Source organism: Solanum lycopersicum, chromosome 10 (assembly GCF_036512215.1).
Source record: "Solanum lycopersicum chromosome 10, SLM_r2.1".
Classification (NCBI taxonomy): Eukaryota; Viridiplantae; Streptophyta; class Magnoliopsida; order Solanales; family Solanaceae; genus Solanum; species Solanum lycopersicum.
The window spans coordinates 45059570-45084271 of record NC_090809.1 but is presented as its reverse complement, the minus strand read 5'-3'; the positions used below and the strand labels follow the sequence as shown (position 1 = coordinate 45084271).

Sequence of the window (24702 nt, the reverse complement as noted above, 5' to 3'; positions counted from 1 at the left end):
TTTGAGATGATAAAGTTGAAATTAAAAAAGCAAATGTCACATGTATATGGTGGCTACATCATATTATATTATAAGTGGGAAGCTCCAATATGTAAAGTTGAATTACCATTTTATCCCTATACTAAATAAAAATGTTAGATTCATATTTGATTATTTTATTTTTAAAAAATATTGAGCAGCAAACTTTTTTTACTATTAATGAATTGAGAATATTTGAACAGTTATAAAAATTAAATAATTTAAATGTTAAAGAAAATGAAGAGACAAATGTTAGTTAATGAGAGCAAATAGGTAGAGATTTAAGTTGCACATTAACTAAAATATAGAAGCAGTTACCTTTACATTGCTAGAATCTTAAAAGTTGTAGATTTCAATACAATGAATCCCATAATTAATATATTAATATATGTTATTTCCTATGATCAATACATGAAAAGAAGCTAAAGAGACTAATTAATCATTTAAAGTGAAAGTATTATATAAAGCCAAGAATAGTTTTCACTTTCCTCAAGTTCCCTCTCCATTTTTATGGACTCTAAAGAAGAGTATATCAATTCTCTGAGCAGTTTTTTCTCAATCAATGTCAAAGTTAAAGGCTATTAAAATACGTTATGAAAGTTCTTGGATTTGTCCAAGAATTTCAGCTATGGATGTTGTTGGATTCGTCAAAGAAATTTCTTAGTGAAAAATACAGTCATGTCACTTATTATTTAATTTCCTTGCTAGGGCTTAATATGTGCAATGCACAACATTAATTTTACGGTAAACTATTTCTATATGTTACTGGTTTTACACATATTTTATAAACAAAGCACATAACATTTAAATATTGTAGATCTTAAAAACAAAAACACTGTATAGGATACTTATCAATTTTAAGAACATGCAATTTGTATTTTCTATTTTATAACACATAATATTACTTTAAAATATACGATCTTCACAAAAATATTTTTATTTATATGGCCACACGCGCGTGGCGCGTACCCAGAAACTAGTATATATATATATATGTATGTATGTATATAGTCCGCATGTTCACTTCCTTTTAATTTTATCGATGTTAGAATCTTGTCATTTGGTAAATATGCATCTCCAATCTTGGACTACTTATTCAAGGAAGTGTAAAAATATATAGAAAGATTAGTAACATTATTATAATACTAGATAATTAACAATTATAGTTGTTGGAATATGGTAATACAATAATAGATCAGCAGAAGTTCAAAATCTGTGTTTTGAAATGGAGGAAGAATGCATAAGGTATTACCCTGCATTTTATGCAGTTTCATCGTAGGCTGAATTACATACAATTTTATATAATAATGTTACCTTTCCCAAATAATGTTATATGCATCCTTTCTGCTCTACTCAGGTAAAATTAGAGAATTCATATAGAGACTATTTTTTAGCTAGCTAGCTGTCAACAAACCTAATGTAACTCTAAATTTATCCAGGTTTGGGACTAACTTTGCTATGATGAAGCTCAGATAGACAAAGTTGACAATCAGTATTGAATGAACCATAATGTGTTAAAGTTGTTTCTAATCAAAAGTAAATCTAAATTCTTCTTTGAAGCATTTCATATATGGATATCCTAACTCGGTAGGGGCAAGGTCTGCATACGCTCTACCCTCCTTAGACCGTACAGGTATGTAGCTGAAGAGTGTGTTTTTCTTGTTGCCAGTAAATTCTTGCCATAACTTGCTAAGATGATTCCATGGACCAACACCATGTAATGGATGATCTATCGATCTTGTTATGCCAGTTTATGTTCCCTTCATGCTTAATTCTCACCACCTTCTTGACAAAGCCTCGTCCATTCTCCTTGGCACTTTGGCCCATTTCACCAAATGAAACTTGTGTAATGTTCTATTCCCTAAAAACCTTGTTATTTTGTTTAATTGCTTGATAACCTTGCCTAGGATTGGAAACAAGGTCGTGAAATATGTTAGAATGCTATCCAACAAACTATTGATCAAAGTTATACTCTCTCGCAATGAAAGGTACTTGATTACTTTTATATTTAGCTCCTAAAGGTAGTGGGAAGAGATCCTATGTTGCATCCAAGAACCTCCTGTGTTACGTGCACTGTATTAACTAGAAATTGACTGATTTTCTTCAAGTTAATGAGCAGGCCCGAGACTCTTTCAAACACAATAAGCAACATCTTCAGATGTCTCCGTTGGCCAGTTTTGAGTTTCACAAAAGAACTTAGTGTATCATCAGCAAATAAGAGATAAGAAACTGAAATTTCTTCTCCTGTTTTGGACCCTACTGTGAACCTCTTATCCATTGGTTCTGGACTGATTTTAGTGTCATGCTACGGAAAGCTTCCATTACAGAAATGAATAAAAGAAAAAGAAGCACAGGGTTACCTTGTGACAACCCTCCCACAGCTTCAAAATTTACCAAAATGGAATACGACACAAAACTTATCCATTTTTGTTCACAAACCATTTGCTGTGAGATGTTAAATAGAAGTCACCAACAATCATTATCCCTTCTCCACATAAAGTTTACATCGAATCTCTGGCTCCCCTTACTTCATTCTCCAGTTCAGTACCTCATTTTGCAATACGAGAAGCATCTATAATCTTCCTTCTCTTTAAGAAAGAATTTTGTTTATCAGAAACAAATTTTCTAAGCCTTTTTTCAAACTAGCTTAGATATAATTGTATAAACATTTTCTATCAGATTAATGGTCCTAAAATCTTTTAGATGGTCGGCACCCTTCTTCTTATGTACTAAAGCAATAAAGGAGGAACTGGAAGCTCTTGCAAAGCTGCAGGCTGCTGTGCCTCGCATCCTTGCCTAAGCTGACTGCAATCAGCATTCTGATTCAGTTCTCGAGTTTTGCTAACTTCTCCAATTTCTCTTATCTAATCTTCCGAAATCCTCCTTATTCCATTTCTTATTTCTCCTCCTAACCTTTTTACCGTCTCCATAAGTACCTGATAAGGACTGCAAGTAACGTCATAGTTCTCTCACTATTCTTTTAATTTCTCCATGAAGACTTCAACCTAAAACCACATGTTCTCAAATTTAAAGTAACCCATTCTTCACATTTTAGCATCATTGGTTTAATCTAAGAGCATTATGATGTAATAGATAGTTTGATATCTATTGAAAGTCTCATCCCATTCAACTGATATCCAAAACCTATCAATCCTTGATGTTTGTGACCATATTTCTTCATTTAACCGACTTGTAAGTGTTTTTCTTTGCCTGCTAACTATAAAATGGTTCTTTAATAAGGTGTATTTCATAGTAGTTCAAAATTATAGTACTAAATTGTTTAGTTTTATAGTAGTCAGGAGGCTAATCTGGACCAATTAGTGTTGTACCAAATTGGTCTGTTTTGTAATAATTAGGCCTATGTTAAGTTCATATTGATCAGTCTCTTTTGTAACTTGCCTCTTTTTTGTAACTTGCCATGTTTTCTGGAAAGCAGGGCAATTTTTCAGACCAATTAGTTCTCGGACTGAGTAGTCTTACCGAGACAAACACAAATGCATCAAGAAATTATCTTGTTGTTGTTTAGAAATTGAGCCAATAACACAAATGCATGGTTGAAAAATACATAATACAACGGTATGGTTGAAAAATACATAACACAAATGCATTGAGAGACTGTCTAGTTATTGTTCAAAAATCATTGTGCTGCTAAGCATGGTTCAAAATACATAGTCTTGCGAATACAAGGCGTGTTTAAAAATACATTACACAAGTGTTCAAATAAATTAAAGAGTAGATTTTTGAAGACCCTTTTGACATAGGCCAAAATCATAACAGCTTTCCAAATAAGCTACTTCTCGGAGGTTCCACAAGGCCCTTTGTTTTTGTTTTTTTTGCTTTCCTACTGCATCTTTTACCTTCCATTTAGGCCATGGGTTTTAAGCCAATATTTATATTGGTTGGCGAATCACTCTTCAATTTTGTTGCATCATATAGAATCTTCTCACTTGATGTACCAGGTTGTGAAGAAAGAAAGTCTAAGATAAGGTTAATATCAACACCCTCACCACCTAGGTTAACAGTCTCACCCTCTTCACCAAGGTTATATCAACACCCTCACCAACCAAGGTTAACAACCTCACCCTTTCTACCTAGGTCAATAGCCTCACCAACATCAATACTATTATTAGTTAGATAGCTAGTAGGTCTTTCAATGTCAAGTAAGGGTACATCTAATACATGACAGATAAATACTTCAAAAGTGTCCTCATGTTTTAAGTCTTTAATTATGTGTAGGATATGTTGGTTAGATGTAATTACTACAAATTGTTTATTCAATAAATCCTAAACACAAAAGCCTCCAACAGTTTCTTAGCCCAATTCTTTAGTATAACACAGTAGTTCCAAAATGGAAAAGTGGTCCTTATAACTAGGTATTGACACACCATTTTCAACATGAGTAGGGACAGTAATCTCGAATAAGATTTCACCATGAGAAATGTTTGTAAATATAATCTCCTCCATGGTCAATTTTTAGGTAACCCTGCAAAATATCAAACAAACCCTAACTTAAGATTTGCATAATATACTCATATAACCCATACAACAATTAAAAATGAAAGCTTAAAAGCATATTTACTGGGAAATTGTAATGAGGGACAAAATAAATCACATATCCTAGATTTTAACAAAACCCTAGCCTTTTGAATTCATTTCACAAAACATGTAAAAAAAACAAACATTAACAATCCTAGCTTACAAGGAGAAATCTTCAAGATCAAAACACAAACCAAGCGATTTCAACTTCAATCTGGAAGAAATCGCTTTAATTCTGCCAAAATTAACGATTTAGGGATTTTGCCCATTACGAAGGAATCCGAGCTTTATCAACATTGATAAGCTTTCTAGCTTGTGCAGGCAGCTGGTGGAACTCCTCAAAAGTGTCAGAAATCTCCTCATCAATGACATAATTAGCTAGGCTATCTGCCACAACATTTCCTTCCCTGTACATGAGAAAATCGCATATCCCTCAACAATGTAATAATTTTCCTGACTATTGCATCAACAGCCCAGAGTGCAGACACCTCTTGTATCATGATCAGTCTAACAATGGTTGAATCAGTCTCAATCACCACATTTGTGAAGCCTTTATGCACACAAATTTCAGCAGCTAACTGAATAGTCATTATCTCTGAATACATATTAGTTTGAATTAATCCATTAACAATACACGATGAACACGCGTGGTAGTTGTTAAATGGTCATATTATACACATCGGATACATGTAACGAGCTTATTAACACACACCACACAATTTATGAAAAGTGATCAAAAAAAAAAACTTAAGCGGTTCAAATCTTGATTGGTAGAGGTGTTCAATAGGTATTAGGTCTAGTTGAGGTATTTAAACGAATTATGTGGACAATTTAAGGGGCTGCGGATGAGTTAAGCCTTTCTTTTTGTTCTTTAACCTATTGCAAGGTGTTTCTTTAAAAAACGGTTTAACACATGTAGTGACACCTAAAGTTTGATATAATTTTTTTTTAGATATTTTAACTAAGATATGTTAAAAAATTGTAAGTGCTCCCTCTCTCCCTATTACTTGTCCATTTTTTACTTGACACATCTATTAAGAAAATAATAATTGCATTTGACCCCCATTAATTGATAGAATTCAAAATCAATTTACTCATCAAAAGGATTCTACCTTTTTCAAAAATATTAAATCTCTAACTAAATTGAAAATATGATAGACAAAAAATATTGTATTTTCTTGATTTATCGAAAATGATAAGTAAAAAGTCACAGTTCAACGAGTAAAAGGGACGGAGGAGTACTATTTTTTGACAATCAAGGAAAGAAAAGAAGTGTAATATGCTCTATGTTGATGTGGCGAAATTATGAATTGACCGATTATAGGTTGCATTTTTAGTTTAAAAAGATAAAAGAAAAAATGATTTTAAAATTATAATTTAGGTGTATTTTTCACTCTCAATAGTTTAGATATGAATTTTTAAAAAATAGTTTAGCGTGTTTTGATACTCAACTCAAAAATAACTTGTTAGCAAAAAAAATAAAAACACATGGACAAAAAATTTGGATCAGATACGCCTGAATGTATGCATACACACATTTGGTTCCGTCAACATTAAGATATGTTTCTCATACCAGATGATTTAGATATAAAATTCAAAGAAAAAAAGATTTCGCAAGAAAATAATTTTTAAAAACTTCACAATTTCATGTGTTACGTGATGTAAAACAAAAGATCAAAACAAGACAATTGAAGTGAAAAATAATGATACTGGAATTATAAGACTAACAATATTATAAAGTAGATAAATGTTGGAACAATAATTGAAATTCCGACATATGGTGATAAAGTTAAGATTAGTAAAACCAACAGAAGAGGATTGACTTTCTTAACTTTGCAAAAACAACAGCACTAGGGATAATATTCAAGCAAGAAACTAAACAAAGATCAAATGATCTTTCTTGCATAATCTAATTTAGGTTACAAACAAGAACTTCAAGTCTGCCTCTGTTAATTTCCCCAAGGCCGCAGAAGAGCCACCGACCGTCCTGCACAAAACATCAAATATTGTACAATCAGCACATCAGAGAGAGAATAGAGGAGAGTGTTAAGAGTAAAAGAGGGAAATCGGAAGCCAAGTGTAAAACAGTATAGGCCAATAATCTGTCCAAGTGAGATTTGAAGGGAGAAGCATTAAGTGTTTATAGTTGCGAGTTATATGAATGAGAAAGAAAAAAAGGAATGAAGATAAAATAGTGTATGACCCTACTCCAATCCTTAACTCAACTTTTAACAAGTCTCTGACCATAACGCTCCATTTAAAACTCATCTCAGCCCAATATTATATGTTCACAAAAAGAAAATCTCAATTCTCTTAATTTATCTTGAAATCATTTCTAAGAAAACGGATCAAAATTACTCAACAATTTGTAGTCGTCGAATTATTTTCTTTGAATACCCATGCAACTAGAACAATGAAGTTGGAGAAACTTACCCTTCAAAAACAAGCTCCTTCTTCTGTTGCAACTTTAAGATCCTCTCCTCGACTGTATTCTCAATCACAAATCTCACAATCCTAGAAATGAGAAAACAAAAATAAGCTCCCTTCATTGGTATAGCTGGTTAAAGAAATACAAACACACACCTGATTGGTTTATACTGCCCTATTCGATGGATTCTATCTTGGGCTTGCTGCTCCACAGCAGGATTCCACCAAGGATCCATCAAGAAAACCTAGTAAAGTGCAAGAGGAGAGCGACACATCAAGGAAAATAGTCTAAGTCATTCAACAAAAAATTACACGTCCCAAAAAGCATTTGTTCTTTCGGTGAACAGTTAAGGAAGTTAAAATTTCCCCAACAAAATAAATATTTGGAACCTGGAGAAGAAGGAATCAAATAATAGATTCAACTCACTTGGTATTTGACAAGAAATGAAAAATATGCATTGACAGAGAAAGGAAAGAAAAAATTTACTTGTGATGCCACTGTAAGATTGAGGGCAACACCTCCGGCTTTCAAGCTCATAAGGAATATCCTGCAATCTGGATCCTCCGTGAATCTTGTAATTGCAGAATCTCTGGCAGTCATAGACATGGATCCATCTAACTGAACACAACCGACGCCCGACTGCCATTTATGCACACAAGATATGGTTTTTGTTGTGACTACTGATGGCAACAAGAGGGGTAGGTGTGGAAGGGGATAAAGATAGCATATCTTACCTTCTGTAGAGCATAGTGTATCAGATCCAAAAATGATGTGAATTGACTGAAGACTATTGCTTTCGCAGAACCATCTCTTTCAATCATGAACCTTATTTCTTCTCTCTAGAGCCAATAAAAGAAGCAGCAATGAGAACGACGCATAGTGGTTCTTTTTACCACAACAGAGATACCATAGATATTCACAAGAAAAGCATTAGACGAGTTTAAGACATAATATCAAAGGACATATATAAGATTGAGACCACTACGAGTACTTATTATTCCTCAATTAGTTTCCACTAAAAGTGGGGGTGGTATTTGATGCAACATTTCCAATGGTAAGCAAACTCAATTAGTTTTTACTCAAAGTGGGGGCGGTAGTTGATGCAACGTTTCCAATGGTAAGCAAAACTTCAATTAGACCTCATGTATCCCCCATTTTGCTCACTTCCAAACTTCACGAGAAATTTATCAATTTTCCTAGGTGCATATCAAGCAAATTCACCAAGATACAATATCTAAAAAGACTGAAACCATTATCCTGAACTTCTGCATGCGTAACATCTTGATCCTATGCCTGGTAAGTTAGATGGTATGGGTGCCTTAGGAAACATATCTAATTCCTGAAAATGATGCAACATTGCAGCATCTTGCACTCTTTGTGAGAGGAAAATAATAAAATAAAGCAACATATAAAGAAGGGACAAGATATATATATTGATTGAAAAGTAATTGGATACCAAAGCCTCTATTTTTGTGCTTGTCTGGAAATTATCAAGATGAATTCTGTTCAGTATACTTGAGGACCTAAACCCTTTGATAGTAGCTTTAGATTTATGATCCCCCTTATCATTTGCCGTGAATTCCACTGTAAGTGTTTTAGCACATGAAGGGCATGAAACTTGTCCCACACTTGCAGAAAAATCTATTAGACATGACTTGCAAAAGACGTGTGTGCAAGAAGTAACCTGCAATAATCAAAAGAGGTACATGTTTTATAAGAGAGTCGGTTCAAACTTCAAACGACAGAATAATGTAAAAGAATTTATAGCATCTTTTCTTAGATTGTCAAGAAATGAGGTACATGAATTTAAATGATGAAGTCCACAAATTTTATGGAAGTCCTTTTAGGTGTTTAAAGGCTTTCTTAAAAGCATTTCTAGTTAAATATTTGAGGTCTTTCATATAGTGCTGGAGAAGAATTAACAGAAGCTCAGGCACTCAAAAAAGTCTAAAAAAGCTATTCTGAATAGCTTTTGAAAAGACATCGTAGATGTAAATGCGGAGAAATATGGCCACATTAAGATTTGAAATATCCATCATATAATAGATGGAACATTAATGTAGTACAAGTATTAACTTTAGGTGAATTATCAAGTTTCTTTTTTTCTTTCTTTACTACTTTTTATTTCTTTTTTCAGGGAAGGGGGGAAGGATGCAACTCACAACTGGATCTTCTACTGGATCATGACATAAACCACATGGTTGTTCAACAGAGCCAGCATCATTTGTGCTTTCTCTTCTAGCCAAAGCAACACTCGAGTATACCACAAGGTAAGGATGATCAACTGCCTGTGGTCAGATCAAAAATAAAATCGAGGAAAATAAATTCCATCAAATATAAGCAATTTTTTTCTAAATTATCACTTTTGAGATAAAATAATGCATAGATCATAGAAAGTCAAATTCTGTGCTTAGTACGAGAAATTTGAACTGTTTATTTCTTTAAGAACCTAAAATTATTAAAGAAGTTAAGAAAATGCAAACGGAGAAGGCAAGGTTTGTATACAAGGTCATATACTGGAGAATAACATCCCAAATACTGAAAATTGTAGCCAAGGCACGCTAAAAACAGTGAAATAGTCAGAGTAACCACTAGCAATCACAAAGGAGACTAATGAAGTCAAAGCTCGCTCCTGCTCTTCTTTATTCAAGGAATTTAAAATAAGAAATATAAAATACGCACTTTAATATAGTTTCAGAAAAAAAAACACAATTTTAGACATGCATTTAACATATTCAATGCTATTTCTGAAGGACCATTCAACTAAACTGGATAATTCGGGATTGTATCGCAAAAAGTTAAATTATTAGCAAGGGAACTGTAGGCTAAATTGGTATCATTGTCTAACATTTTGCCACACTGGATCACACATCAGGCTGGGTTTCTATAATCCAAACCAACACTGTCCACAATGTCAAAATGAGGACAATGAATTCATGATGTCGCTGGGTTTACCAGTAATAGTGATGGTGAACTGCGCTAATAACATTGGTGCAAAGACTCTGTACATTATTTAACTTCAGCTTATGTTGGAGACATGATAACGCCCACTGTCAACAAGGGTAAACCAGATCTTATGAAGAAGGTTATGCCTGCTATTATTGTTGGCAAGCCATGGCATAGAAAGGGCGTTGTTAACATGTACTTTGAAGATAATGTTGTGGTGATTGTGAGTCCAAAGGGTGAAACGCGGAAGGGTCTGCAATCACTTGCCCAATTGGAAAAGAGTGTGCTGATCTTTGACCTAGGATCGCTAGTGTGCTGCCAATGCTATTGTGTAAAAGTACATTTACCAAGTAATTTGTAATTCATGTTTTGAAGGTTTATTTAAGTTTTTGGACATCTAAGGGTTTTGTCTTTGTAAGAATTATTTGCTCTGACAGTAGATTTTCACCCATTAACAACATCAAATATTTCGTTTCCATGTCTTGTTCTTTTACCAAAATTTATGTAGAAATATTGACAACTAAAACCAAATGCAAGCAGGCTTCATTACATTATTCAGAACAGTTCAGATTGAAAGTACGGTCTCAATACCTGTCGCAGGCGTGTGAGTAGATCAAAAATGTGAGCATAGTTATTCATCAAAGTACCAGCTTGAATGTATCTGCAACAAAATACATCAGGAAGAAATAGTATAGTGATAAGAAGAAGGTGAAATAGCTAGTATTGAGCACTTTCGAAGAAAAACGGTGTAAAATATTTCCAGGAAGAACTCAAGGAGTGTCAATATATATATATATATATATATATATATACACACACACACACACAGAGTCACACACTCACATATATATACACACACACCATGATCTGTCCCATTAAAACAAACTGAATAAGAACATTACCATGAGTAGCAGATCGAGAGCAACAAAAAAACAAAAATACCTTTCAAATAAGAAAGTATCCAGTTACATAAGTAGTGACTAAAATAGATGACATACATATTAAATTGTGCCTGGCTTTCATTGTACAGTGATGTGTAGTAGTCTTCTTCTTTAACATCCAAAGAATCTTTCCGCAAGGTAACCTGAACGCGAAAGTAACTAACAGGCTGAGTGGAGAGTAAATGATTATCAACTCGAGCACTGCGTTAATGTGAACCAAACTTACAATCCTTGGTGGAAGTGCAAGATCAGCAGCCCTTCCCTTTTTAGTACGTCTTAGCAATATGCTTTTCAAAATTTTGTGTTTCAACAAAACCATCGCATCTTTACCAGTCCCATAATTCCCTTGAGATTGTATGGGTGACGCAATATACTAGAGACAGAAAACGTATCAAACGTCTCGATGTCAGCAACTATATTTTTGTCCGAAATAACAGCAAGCACCAGAATAAGTAAATCAATTTGATAACTTACTCTATTCCACCAGCAAAAATGCCGAACAGGTTTGTGGGGGCAATGTGGGCAATCGGATGAGCTAAAATAAACACAAGCAGAAGAGGGAACAACTGAGATTTCAAAATGGTGTAAGTTAAAAATAGATTCAAGTAAGAAAGATTTCAACTGTCATTTAAACATTCATGATTCAACGACAAATTCTATGGTAAAAAAGAATAGATATAACAGAGTAAAAATAAAACAAATCTTGAGAAATATGTTACTCTCTCAAAGCCAAGTTAGATGCCAAAATCAGAAAGAAAATTTTAAGTGTACCTATAGTCCAGAACTCTGCAATCACAATCTTTGCAGAAGTAGTACGAGTAAGGAAGAATTTGCAGGAAACGGACCTGTCCAAAAGTGAGGATGTATTAATTTCAGGGAATGAAGATGCCAATTATGTTAGCCACAAAAGAACATTAATTTAAGAAACTTACAAGAGAGTAAAGCTCTCCTACACGGTTCTGGAGGGGAGTACCACTTAAGGCCCACTTATAAGAAGATTCTAGCGCAAGAATAGCTTTTGTAGTGTTGGAACGTCTATCTTTTACATAATGGGCCTATGCCACAAAAGTGCAATCAGTTAGAGAACTTGAGATGAAGGGTTAGTTAAAACACACAATATATACATATGAGAGAGAGAGAAAGCTGCAGATGAAGGGTTTGTATTGCACGTAAAGAAAATTTTTGAGATGCAGACGCAAACACTTCAAGCCTTATGTATACTATGATCATATAGATGGAAGGAACAGACTACTCAGGGCTTCACTATGAAGACCAAAATTAACATACCTTTATTAAGAATGGAAAAACAAGGTAACAAAGACCAAACAAGAGTGTACACGAAAGTTTCATGTCATGAGAGTATTCAATGTGCTTTTAGGACAAAGACAAACTTTTTACCTCATCCAAAATGATACGATTCCATTTCACACAGTGCAAAACTGACTTCCTCGGGGACATATCTTGACTGGCACAGGCTGAATCATCAACAGAACCAGCATCAGTATCGCTTTTGCGCTTTATACCCTTCCCACGACCTCCTTTACCCGTATCAATCTCTGAATCACCTTCAATAGGATTCTTTTTCAGCTTTGATGGTTTTCCTCCAGGATTGCTCTGCTGCTTTGATTGTTTGTCCGTTTTAACGGCATGTGGTCCACAATAGTACTTCTGGTGAAAAGGGAGCTTTTGTTCATAAAAAGACTTTCCACACCACTGACATTTTTCTTTTGGTGGCAACACATTTTTCCGGTACTCAGCCTCCACCGTGGAGTATGTAGTGATGACAAATTCATATTCTGCAAATTTGTCAATGTTCTTCTCCCTATTGGCACCATGGTACACCAGAACTTTGTTGCTTCCTTTAGCGGTGAAGCGATCAATCTCACTGACCCACTGAATCACAGCAACAACCGGACATATAACTAGTGTTCCTTTCACTGCAAGGAGCTCCTGGGAAGAACAAGGGGCAGATGAGAGCAAACTGGAATCAGAAATTGCTTGCGCTAGTTCACGTCTAGCAAGCACAAGAGCTATGGCTTGAGCAGTCTTCCCCATCCCCATCTCATCAGCAAGTATACCGCCTCTAGCATTAGATTCTTCTTGCTTCAACGCCCAAGCCAACCACTCTTTCTGGTACCTCAGCAAGGGCATAATGAAATCAGATGGTGGCTGAGCAGTTTCAGTCACCAACTCATCCTGAATATTGAGGTCAGGATCATTTGGATAGTTTTCAGCCATCCAACTATCGTTTTCTTCTTCCCAGATCTCCCACAGCAAAATAGGTCTCTTCTTTTGATTCTTTTCACGGATCTTCTTCCTATCTTCTATCCTCCCTATCAATTGAAGGTAGCCAGCATCTACTTCACCACCCCCTCCTACTTCATTCAATACCAAATCTACATGTTCCTCTTCTTCTCCCTGATCTTCTTTTGTTTCAATCCACTTTTTGCCCCCATTTCTTTTTGTTCTATTAAAGCATACCACTTCCTCAGTTAAATTAACAACTTCATCAGCTACATCTGCATATATGATTAAACCAATTAGGACAATCACATAATTAACCGTTTACATTCACTATTCAACACATCCATATTTGTCTGCATGAGTTTTTGCCTCAGGTTATCCAATAGGTATCAAGCATCAGTTTTCACTGTAGTTGCAACAGTTAAAAAAGACCAAATTGAGGGCATATTAATTTTGTTTCATAAGTTGACAACATTTTGCATGAATAATAAAAAGTTCTATGAATTACCTTCATCACTGATTACATTGTACTCAGAATCCGAGGGTATAGAAAGAAGGTCATCCTCATCAGAGCTGTCCTGATATTGGCGGCTTTGTTTTCCTAATTTCACAATTCACATCAAGTCCAACCACATCATTTACCTTTATGCACAACACATACTAGATATAGGACATATATATACCATCTCAGAGAAATGCCTTATCACACACACAAATTAAAATTCATTTTTTTAAAACAAAGTAGGTGTTACTTGTTTATAAGGATGGGGATAAACTCAAAACAGAAGATCTTTTTAAAAAAAAACAGAGAAGAAAATTGTTTCAGACTCCGAAAAATCGAAAATGGTCTATGTAAATTCCTCCATACCAAACACACCTTTAAAAAAACAAAAACTCCCATATCAATTTTTGCAATCACTAAAATTCAATTAAAAAAAGGGCAAAAATTCACATGAAAAGAAAAAAAAAAGTATGATCGCATATGTATAGAGAAGCAGAAACCATAAAAGGAAGGATTTTCCGATGAAACCTTCGGCGGGAGAGGAAGAAGGACGAGAACGGAGCTTCATTGATTAGGGTTTAGCTGGGAGAAAAAACTCAAGAGTAGCCACAAGTGTGTCTGTTTCCCTGAAGAGAATGTTGTTGTATGATGAGTGACATTTGTGAGGCGGGAAAGGCATTTATATAGCAAAAATTGTTATGCTAAAAAGGGTTGACCATTTAACTATTTTCCCATGTTAGCCATATATAAACTTGACCAAACTTTTAAATCTTAATTTTTGGACTTAAGCTATTTATAAATTTGATGAACTTGTAAATGTAAATATATGGATTTAAGTAAATTTGAACAACTTTAAAATTTGAATATTAGGATATTACCAATTAATAAATGTAAAAATTTAAAGAATCCCATAGTGTAATTCAATAATTTCATTTTGTCCCGACAAATTTAGTATTTACAAAAAATTCCTTAAATTTGTTGAGCCGTGATACTTTAGACTCTAGTGATACATAGTAAATGATACATGGTAATTTTAAACTGTTGAGAAAAAAAAAGGGAAACAACAGTACAGTTAATGTTGTTAATAAAACAGCTAAATTTACGGTAACATATCATTAATCAGCATAAAATCAGCACTTAATTGGATATTAATTTCAAATTTTGAAAAACAAAGATTATGTCATCTATTTTGAAAACAATTTTTTTGAACAATCTGTTAAATTTTGAACTACAATAATTTTATTGTTGTTACAGTGGATTTTTCAAGATGAATACTTCGATTTTGATGAGACATTCCGGAATTTGGGTGAACGAATTGCAGTATGAAAGTTACAAAATCGACGGAATCGTTGTTGGAGATTTAATTTCATATCTAATACATGTATGAGAAACATCGACTAAACAATATACACACTGATTCTATATGTATCATCAAGTACAGTTAATGATGCATTTATTAAACTTAGTGAATGATACATTATAATAATTTTCAAACATGTATCAGTACATCAACTAAACAACTAATACCTTACTGATACATGATATTAGTTTTCAGAAATTCATACTATATGCAAAACATGTGATACATATCTACTACATGTATCAGTGAATTGACTAAACAATGTACACACTGATTCTATATGTATCATCAAGCACAGTTGATGACGCATTTACGAAACTTATTGAATGATACATTACAACAATTTTCAAAACTTCATGATACATATAAAATATTATGATACACAACAAATTCATGTATCAATTCACCTCTAAAACACTATACACACTTATTCAAATGTATCGGCAAGCACACTAGATTCCTTAAAATTTTTACTAATTTCAACAACAGTTTTAAGTACCAAAATACTAACCCGAGACAATGTAGGCCTAACAACAATGTTTGCTGCTTCTTTTTTCTTTTTTTTGTTGTATTTTGACAACCTTTGATTTTGATATTTCGCCAGAGTCTTTGTTTGAATCCTTCTGAAGATTCATAGGATATGAAAAAACTTTTTCCTATTTTCTTTCCAATGTGGGAATTTACCATAATAGAGCTAAAGAATGAAAGTGAGGATTCGAGGCTTGCTTGCACTTATCAACGAGAGAGGTAGTAAATCCAATAATTAATTTATGAAAGAATCTTGCAAAGAAGAAAAGAAAAAAATGTAATGGGTTAAGATGAATGAAGATGATTAAGGAAAAAAAAGAATTGAAATTTGATGGAGTAAGAAGAAGACGGTAGAAGTTAATGGAAGTTGTCTTGCTTCCTGATATTTTTACTTTTTTAAATTTCAAAATTTTTAAATTTTGAAATTCAAAAGTTCAAAATTTGGTCTTTTAATTAAAATTAATTAAATTTAAAAATTCAAAATCATAAAGCTGATTAAAAGGTTTAGTGTTTAAATGGATAAAATTTAAAATTCAAAAACTGATTTAAGAGGTTGAGTGTTTTAATGGAGAAAAAATAGGCATGTGTATTATAAGAGAGAGAATGTAATGTATCTAAAAACTTACACTAAAAAAAAAGAAAAGAGAATCATGTAATATTTAAAAAAAGTAGGGGAAATTGGAGAATATAAAAATTATAGTTGTGTATTTAAGTTATTTTTCCTTAATAAATTGGACTGACTTTTAAATGTAAATATTTGGATTTTAGCAATTCACAAATTTGTCTAACTTTTAAATTTAACTTTTTAATTTTAGCAATTTATAAATTTGACCAACTTTTAAATTTTTTTTCCAGATTTCAGCAGTTTAAATTTGACCAATTTTTAAATCTAAATTTTCAGAAATTTACATTTGACCAATTTTTAAATCTAAATTTTTGGAATTCATCAAATTAAATTTGACCAATTTTTAGATCTAAATTTTGGGAGTTCATCAATTTAAATTTGACCAACTTTAAATTTTTGCAATCTATATTTGACTCTTTTACGTATCTTTTAAATATTTTTAATTTGTTAATTATTGTGATTTGTTGTTCTTTTACATAATTTTCAAGTAATATAGTTTACTTTCATTATCAAAATGTATGTCGCACCCAGTCAATCCAATCTTTTAAATTGTTAATTATTGTGCTTTGCAGTATTTTTATGTAATTTTTTCAAATAATACAAATTTTCATTGTATCGCAATTTATGTGACACTTATAAAATTTGAGAATCAAATAATTTTTTTAATACAGCTTTTAGATACGTTAAGTTGTTAATTATTGTAATTCATAATATATTTTACGTTATATATATATATATATATATATATATATATATATATATATATATATATATTTACGTTATATTTATATATATATATAAAAAGAAAAATGAGCCAAAAAAATTTTTAAAAAGTAAAATATATAAAATCTATCTATACCCTCAACTAAAAGTAGGCACACCAACAACGAAGTGTCTGGTTATGACCGAGTCTATATAGTATTAACGAAAAAAGGCTTAAAATACTCTTAAAGTATTGGAGATGGTATAAACCCTTCGTCCACCCATTGGCTCCAAAATACCCTTTCTACCCACCTATCGGCTCCAAAATACCCTTGTCATCTACCTTTGGATTCAAAATTGACCACTTATTTAACGGTTATAAATTTAAACTATTTATATATATTTTTAAATACGTGATACTCAACTATTTGTTATAATTTAACTTATTAGTATAATTTATAAATCAATCTACTACCCGCTCTTTACTAATTTAAACCCACCAAATTAATAAACCCGTCACATTATTAATGCAACAACAAAAAAATTACTGTCAATGAGTGTTTTAAAAATTTAAGGCAAAAATATTTATAAAAGTAAATTATTATATATTCAAGTGTCTAAATAAAAATTACCGATAAACTTAAAAGTCTGACTATGTTCATCTTAATTATTCTTTCATCTCAATTATGTGATGTTACTTCATAAATAATTTTTAAAAAGAAGGATATAGTAAAGGTTTTAAAACAAATAATAAATATTTATAAAATATATTTACAAAAAGTGCATGAATTAATTTGGGATGACTACTTCTTTACCTTTAATAATAAATTTTGAATTCAAACTTGAAAGAGAATCCTATTGAAAGTGTCCTCCTAAATAAGCGGCTCAACTTAAATTTAATTGGAACTTCGATTCGGACTCGAATAATTTTTTATGTCATTTTCAGGAATCTATAATTTCGTCGTGTTTTAGTAGTGTTTATGACGATTTTGATATTATAATTTGTTTATTAATTGGGTGGGGTTTAGTTAGTAATAAGTGGGTAGTGAGTTGATTTAAAAATTATATTAATAAATTAAATTATAACCAATAGTTGAGCGCCAAATATATTAAACAATATAATTTTAAAACAGTTAAATAAGTGGTCAATTTTGAACTCAAAGGTGGATGACAAGGGTATTTTGGAGTCAATAGGTGGATGAAAACGACATTTGAAGTCAATAGGTGAATGAATGATAATTTTGTACTATTTCCAATACTTGAAGAATATTTTAGATCCTTTTCCATTGTATTAATTCAAATGCAGAACATACTAGATAAAAGGTAAAATAAATAAATTAAAATGGAAAAATACAAAAAAGATCATCAATAACCTTGATTAGAAGAGTCAATAAAAAAGTGCATTATGACCACTTCTCTATAATAGTAATAATTATTTTGTGTGACATACATAAAATTCTTATTAAAAGTATATTTATTAATTGTGATTAGAAGATGATCTAATTGGAGTAATATAACATTATATTTGATGTTTTGTTAAAATGAAAATTTGATCACACTGACATGCCCTTTTGGCTATTGACAAAGGATGACAGAAGTATCTTTTTGTCTCTAATCATTTGTTCATTTGTTAAATTTATATATCTATTAAAAAAAGTAATTAATGATATATTAAATTTATCATTTTATTTTTATTGGTTAAAAAATTGATGAATTAAAATTTAAAACTTTTAAGAAAATTTACATTTTTCAAATTAGTTAATTGAGGGCATACTAGGTAAAAGAATTTTATCCTTGTTTTGAATAGTCAAAATAAACAAGTAATTAGAAAGAGCTAAAAAATGAAATGTGGACAAGTAATTAAGAATAGCTAAAAAGGAAAAGTGAAGAGAAAAGGTCAAACATTTTCCTTTGACTTTAAATCAATCAGCCCATTGGCCATTGTATCAGTTAGATATGAAAAGTGTCTTCTTGCATGGGGACTCTCACGAGGAGGTGTATATAGAGATAACACCCGGATATGGAAGGAAAGGGGATTCACAAAAGGTATGCAGATTGAAGAAAGCCCTGTATGGATTGAAGCAATCCCTGAGGGCGTGGTTTGAGAAGTTCAGTAAGACCATAGTTTAGTTTGGCTACAAAAAAAAGGTGTGCTTCTGATCACACACATTTCGTAATAAAGGGTGAGAAAGTGAGCCGGATCATAGTAAATGTTTAGAATATTGTGGTCACTGATGATGATGTTGATGAGATTGCAAGATTGAAGGCTTACCTGAGTCGCACCTTCGACATAAACTTGGCATGCTAAGGTACTTCTTGGACACAGAGATTTTCGAGATCTATAAAAAGTAGAGTCATCTCTCAAATTATGTCCTTGATTTGAAGAAAACAGGAATGTTAGGTAGGAAGTATTTGAGCAATCTAAATTAAGGGGTGTAATAAAAGCATTTTATTTTAACCTAGAATTTTGGAATTTGAGCAATCTAATTATTTGACCATTAGACTTCTTAAGCATGAAGGATAGATAAAAGAGGGGTATAATTTATCCGCAACGGGTGTTTACACTAAGTCATTACATGTATGTCATGTGTTTAAATTTATAGTTCATTTTACTTAATTAAATCAAGCAATAATGCATTTTGCATTGACTCGATGTAAGCAGCTAGTACGAGTAAGTTTTTTCCATAAAAAAAAATTGCCAATAATGATATATTACGGATAGATAAAGGATATTAAGTGTTTTTTCCGTATCGAAGAAATATTTTTCCAATAATGTTTCTTATCTTTTTGTATTTGATTGCATAAAAAAATTTAAAATATTTTCTCTACAAAAATAAGTACCTAAGAAATTAAATTTTACAAGTGATATTCTATGGTTGTTGTATCCTGACTCACCCATACAACTCCCCAACTCCAACCCTTTGACCCCACCCTTGAGGCCAAAGGCTATTGTTTTTATGTTTATTACTCTTGATTCCACCCCCTCTCATTCTTTTTGTTTTATTCTGGAGTACAAATAATTTTTTTAATTTTTTTTTATTTATCAAATATTAATTAAGTTTGTGACAGTAGAATATTATATAGTATAATTATCAATTAAGTGTGACTAAAACATGATTGAATTGATATATTTACATTATATTTGATGTTTGTTTTAAAAAGAAATTTAATCACAATCAGGTAAACTTTACAATATTTTGCATGGAAATGTAAAGGTTGATACCATATAGTTATCAGGTATTGAAGGAGAAACTCTCATGTATCTCTGTTTTAGACGCTCTGCACGGGCACAAATTTGTGCATTCCAATGACATTTTTTTTTATATGCAAATTGATCGAGTGGAAAATGTATATTTAATTTTCTCTTCTTTATATTATTTGATGAACCTCATTGACTTGACATATCCTTTAAAAAACTTTAGCTGATAATGTATTTTACTAAACTAACGTTAAATTGGAAGGACAAGTAATATGCCATGGAGGAAGTACATTTTATTGAGAGATTAAATAATGAAACACATTACTATTGAATATCCGTTTAACATTTTAGGTGTACAAAGTTTACAAATCAAGTTCAAGTAGTTGCATTGTGCATTTCCTTGGTAGAGATATAGTTGGTGTATGCTAGGAAAAGATGTGTGTCACTTTCGATACAGTTTCTTCTTTTCTTCCATTCTTCATCACTACATTTGCTTACATCACTACAAAAAAGATTACAAATGATATGTTAATCCAAATGAATCATACTAACATACTTGAAGAACATGTAGAGTTCGAAGTACGAGATATGCTGGAATGTCCCGAAAAATATATACATAGTTAGAACTTAGACGTTTGAAACATATCTTTTTTATTTGCAGGTTCCGTGAAAGTCATGTTTGTCCTGGATATGAAGAAAATCATGTTGGGAGATTGATCCTGCAGTGCGCGATTCAGATTTGGTTGAAACTTCAATGTGGGCTCCAGACACCAGATAAGAAACGAAAAAAAATATTTGCAATAGAATTTATTTTGTAGCAATGGTACACAAATGTAAAAATTTTTAGGCCTTTAAGTTCCTTATTCAGTTATCAGCCTCCGTCAAAGTCATGTTTAGGACATATCTTCCTTATCCAAACTCGGTGGCATTGGAAAAAAGACTCAACGACTCATCATGTGCTGAAAGTTTTGATCGTTTGAAGTTGACTCAAAGCTCACAATTTGATAATATCTTGAATAAATCTCAATTTAGCTATTTCCAATTTAGTTTTTACTAAATTTAACTCTTTCTTATATAGAGGTATTACAGGATGAGGATCGGATGAACATACTGTTTTATAATCGTGGTTATACTTGTTTATCTTTGTTTTGCTAATGGGTATTATTTGTTTATATTTCCGTACAATTAGAGTGTCTTAATTAAGGTAAGGAGTTGGCATGAGGTAAGGAGTTGGCATGAGAGCTTGAGGGGAATAGTAATTTAAGTAACAGGATTAATAACAACCAAAGTAACAATTGGGGGGGTTTAGGTTATGATATGATGTGATGATGAAATGACTTATTGGAGTTGACATCGGAAGAAGGTGGGTGACTTGTGAAATGTGTGAGTTCCAATAGTGTTGTTTTATTTTCTTGCTCTTAATTATATACATGATATTATGTGGTGGATTCGGTTTTACTGATGATGTTTACAAGTATGTGTAAGTATGTGTTGTTTGTATTAATATTATTTTTGTTATGTCACTTGACTTAGTTTGGTTGCAGTATTTACTAATGTTTCTTAGACGAAGACAATGATAATCTCCGACAACTTTTACTTATTTTTCCTTATAATGGGAGTTGTATCTTATTTTATTTATATATTTCACTCTCTTAGTACCTCTTATACCTATTTAGATTAGTTTCTTCTGAGGCTGTTTCGAGTAACTGTAAAAGAATGACTCATATATTCGTGTTTCATGTTATTTAAGAATATTAAATAGTTTTCTTAAGTTTATTTAAGTTTCACATTATCTGTTTTTAAAGTTGGGTGGTAAGGGTTCTTCTATATAGGTGTTAGACTAGGTAACCACACAACCAAGTAGTTGGGTGGTAAGGGTTCTCCTATATAGGTGTTAGACTAGGTAACCACACAACCAAGTAGTTGGATCGTGACAAAATGTGTCAAATTATAAAAAATGACAGATCAAACACGTAAAGTATTATGTGAGTACAAAAGAGATCATTCTAATGCACTCAAAAAAATTTGTAGCTATGGACACACCAGAACATTTAAATGTAATAAAAAAGTTAGAGATGAACTTTAACAAGAACTAACTAACAAAAATAAAACATAATAGAATCATAGTTTTCTAAATTGTCGTATATATAGTTATACTTTTAATGAATTATTAATTTATAATATTAATGAGACCATATATTTATATAGGGGTCATTTGAAAATATATTATCTTCTTATCTAATCGAAATTGGTGATTTTTTTACGTTGGCCTAAGTCAGGACAAAAAAAAAATTACCTTAGAGAGATTATTAATTTATGATGTATTAACTTACTGAGATTTTAGTATAACGTAGTTTGTTTTCCCTTTTATCTTAGTGTCATGAGTGTGTTTGCGTATGACAATACCAACATAATTTTGACTTTTACATCCATGGTGAGTTATCATGTTCCTCTTTAAGTACAATTTATATCTTAAAAAATTTACATTATCTTTTTAATTAAAAGTGAAACGGGCACTTGATAATATAAAATAATGTAAAATATTTAATGCATGTAAATTTAAAATCAAAATAATATATATATCTTATTTGTTGAAAGTTGAGATAAAATATTACTTATTCAATATTTTTACTTATTTGATGAAACGTCATTTTATTTATCTATCTGCGAGTACAATTTTATTTTTTTTCCCTTGTTTTTCCTATCTTAAGTATTCTCCATAATTCTAGGGAGTTAATAGCATATTTCTCAAATGGAATGATTTGGATTGCTAAGAACATCAGACAATGACTTTGAAAAAGATAATATATAGTTCCTTGATCTTTTGTTTGCATATCTAGAAGTTTATAAAATTTTGAGATGACTATTCAAAAGAATATATTTTGTATAAACGTGGAGTAGGATTTAAGATAATCTATAAAAATCCTAACTGAAATTAAGCTCATCTTTGCTTTCAAATTTTTGATGTCTACAACTCTATCAAACGATCCCTGAGTATTGGTTTGTAGTGTATTTTTAAAAAAATTAGAAGCTCTTTAATAAATTCTGCTAGTAGCCCTTCATTGAAGAAGTCGTGTTACATGGATAATTCTCATTATTTTCTTGTATAGATATATTAAATTATCCTTTTCACATTTTTGGAGGCATAATATATAAAAATGCCTTTGAACCTTATTGGTTTCAACGGATAATTATGACCTTCGATTTTGGGTGTACACAAGTAGACACTTAGACGTGTATAAAATTGAATAAATAGACAGATTCGTCCTACATGGAACCTTATACGAAAATTTTGTATCCTATATGGCGTCCTACATATATTATGCTATGTAGGACATGCGTTTATACTTGTTTAAATTTATACAAATTTAAGTACCTACGTTACACGCTCAAAGTAGAAGGATATAATTTAAAACCAAGTTAAAGTTTATGTTTATGTATTATGTCTTTTTTGAAAGAACTCCAAACTTTCATATGCATCACATGGTAGACTTGGACAAAGCCTCGGGGGAATGAATCCACGAGTTTCACACAACTCCACCTACAAATTATTCTCTTTGTCCCTAATTACTTGTTCACTTTTGAATTGATACATTTAAGAGAGGCAAATGAGCGAGTCAAGTCGAATATGAGTCTATAAAAAATGAGTTAAACAAAAATTGATAAATTACTCTACTCGACCCACATTTTATATTGATAAAAATGAGTTACCCAATGAATAATACGGATACCCATATTTATCCATATTATAATGGAAATCTTGTTAAAAGCTTTAAGAACAATTTTAAAAAAAGTTTTTTTTCTCACTTTACTCCACCCCTCCAGCCCTCCTATCCCCATCCCAAAAAAATTAGAAAAGAAGGGAAAAGGGTCAAAATTACTATTCAAATTTGTTTTATTAGTTGATTTTACCCCTGCCGTTAAAAGTAGGTTATTTTTACCGTTGTTGGTAATAAACTCAATAGATATACCCTTGGACGGAAACCCCCAAATCAGTTGAAATTACCCAATTTTTATTGAAATTATCCAAAAAAAAAAATTTAACCCAAACCAAAACCGAACCACTAAACTACACAAAACTCATAACAAATTAACCCATTTCCAATCTTCTTCATCTTAGTGTTGTTCCCCTTCTTCTCAATGTTCTTGGTTAAGTACCCAAAGAACATACAATATTATAGCTAACACATAAATCGTACACTGTCTATTAAAATCAATCGAAAAGACTTCAAATTGTTTGCTGAAAGTTGTCAAGGCTTCAACAGCTGCCCTGTGACCACACCAGTAGCATGACTCATCCAAATTAATAGCTTTTTGGACATTCTGATTCAACACCATTGATGGGTACTACTACATCATTCTTGCTAACATCCCATCTTCTCTCAACTCATTGAGAACTTCACAATTAACACCGACAGAGGCAAACACAAATGAAATTTTTTCCCAATGAACTGAAGAATAACTCTTCTAATGCTTGAAATACCATGATTTTTACGACTATTCAAACTAAATACATGACATTGGTGGCTTCTTCTCATGGATCAAAAACAAAAAGAGCCCAAAGTGAATGCAGAATATAGCAACTCTTATTGAGTTTATTTGAGTTATCAAACGCAAAAATCCCAACTTGGATACAAATTTAAAGAATTGACAGATTCTTGAGTCATACAAGA

General features: G+C 31.9%; 1 protein-coding gene and 1 pseudogene across 1 annotated transcript; one reads left to right on the top strand and one right to left on the bottom strand.

Moving 5' to 3' along the window:
• Window positions 1–6261: 6261 nt before the first annotated feature.
• Window positions 6262–15619, bottom strand: LOC101254345 (DNA repair protein RAD16-like). Its single transcript, XM_004248866.5, has 16 exons — window positions 14144–15619; window positions 13622–13714; window positions 12268–13388; window positions 11802–11924; window positions 11641–11714; window positions 11344–11404; window positions 11096–11242; window positions 10927–11012; window positions 10520–10589; window positions 9145–9270; window positions 8439–8666; window positions 7717–7821; window positions 7469–7621; window positions 7138–7226; window positions 6988–7068; window positions 6262–6541 (listed from the first exon to the last, which is right to left on the bottom strand). Exons 1-16 carry the CDS (start codon window positions 14181–14183, stop codon window positions 6469–6471), a joined length of 2670 nt encoding a protein of 889 aa, XP_004248914.1. The 5' UTR covers window positions 14184–15619; the 3' UTR covers window positions 6262–6468.
• On the top strand, window positions 9279–10282 carry LOC104649707 (large ribosomal subunit protein uL14x/uL14z/uL14y-like; annotated as a pseudogene).
• Window positions 15620–24702: the final 9083 nt, after the last annotated feature.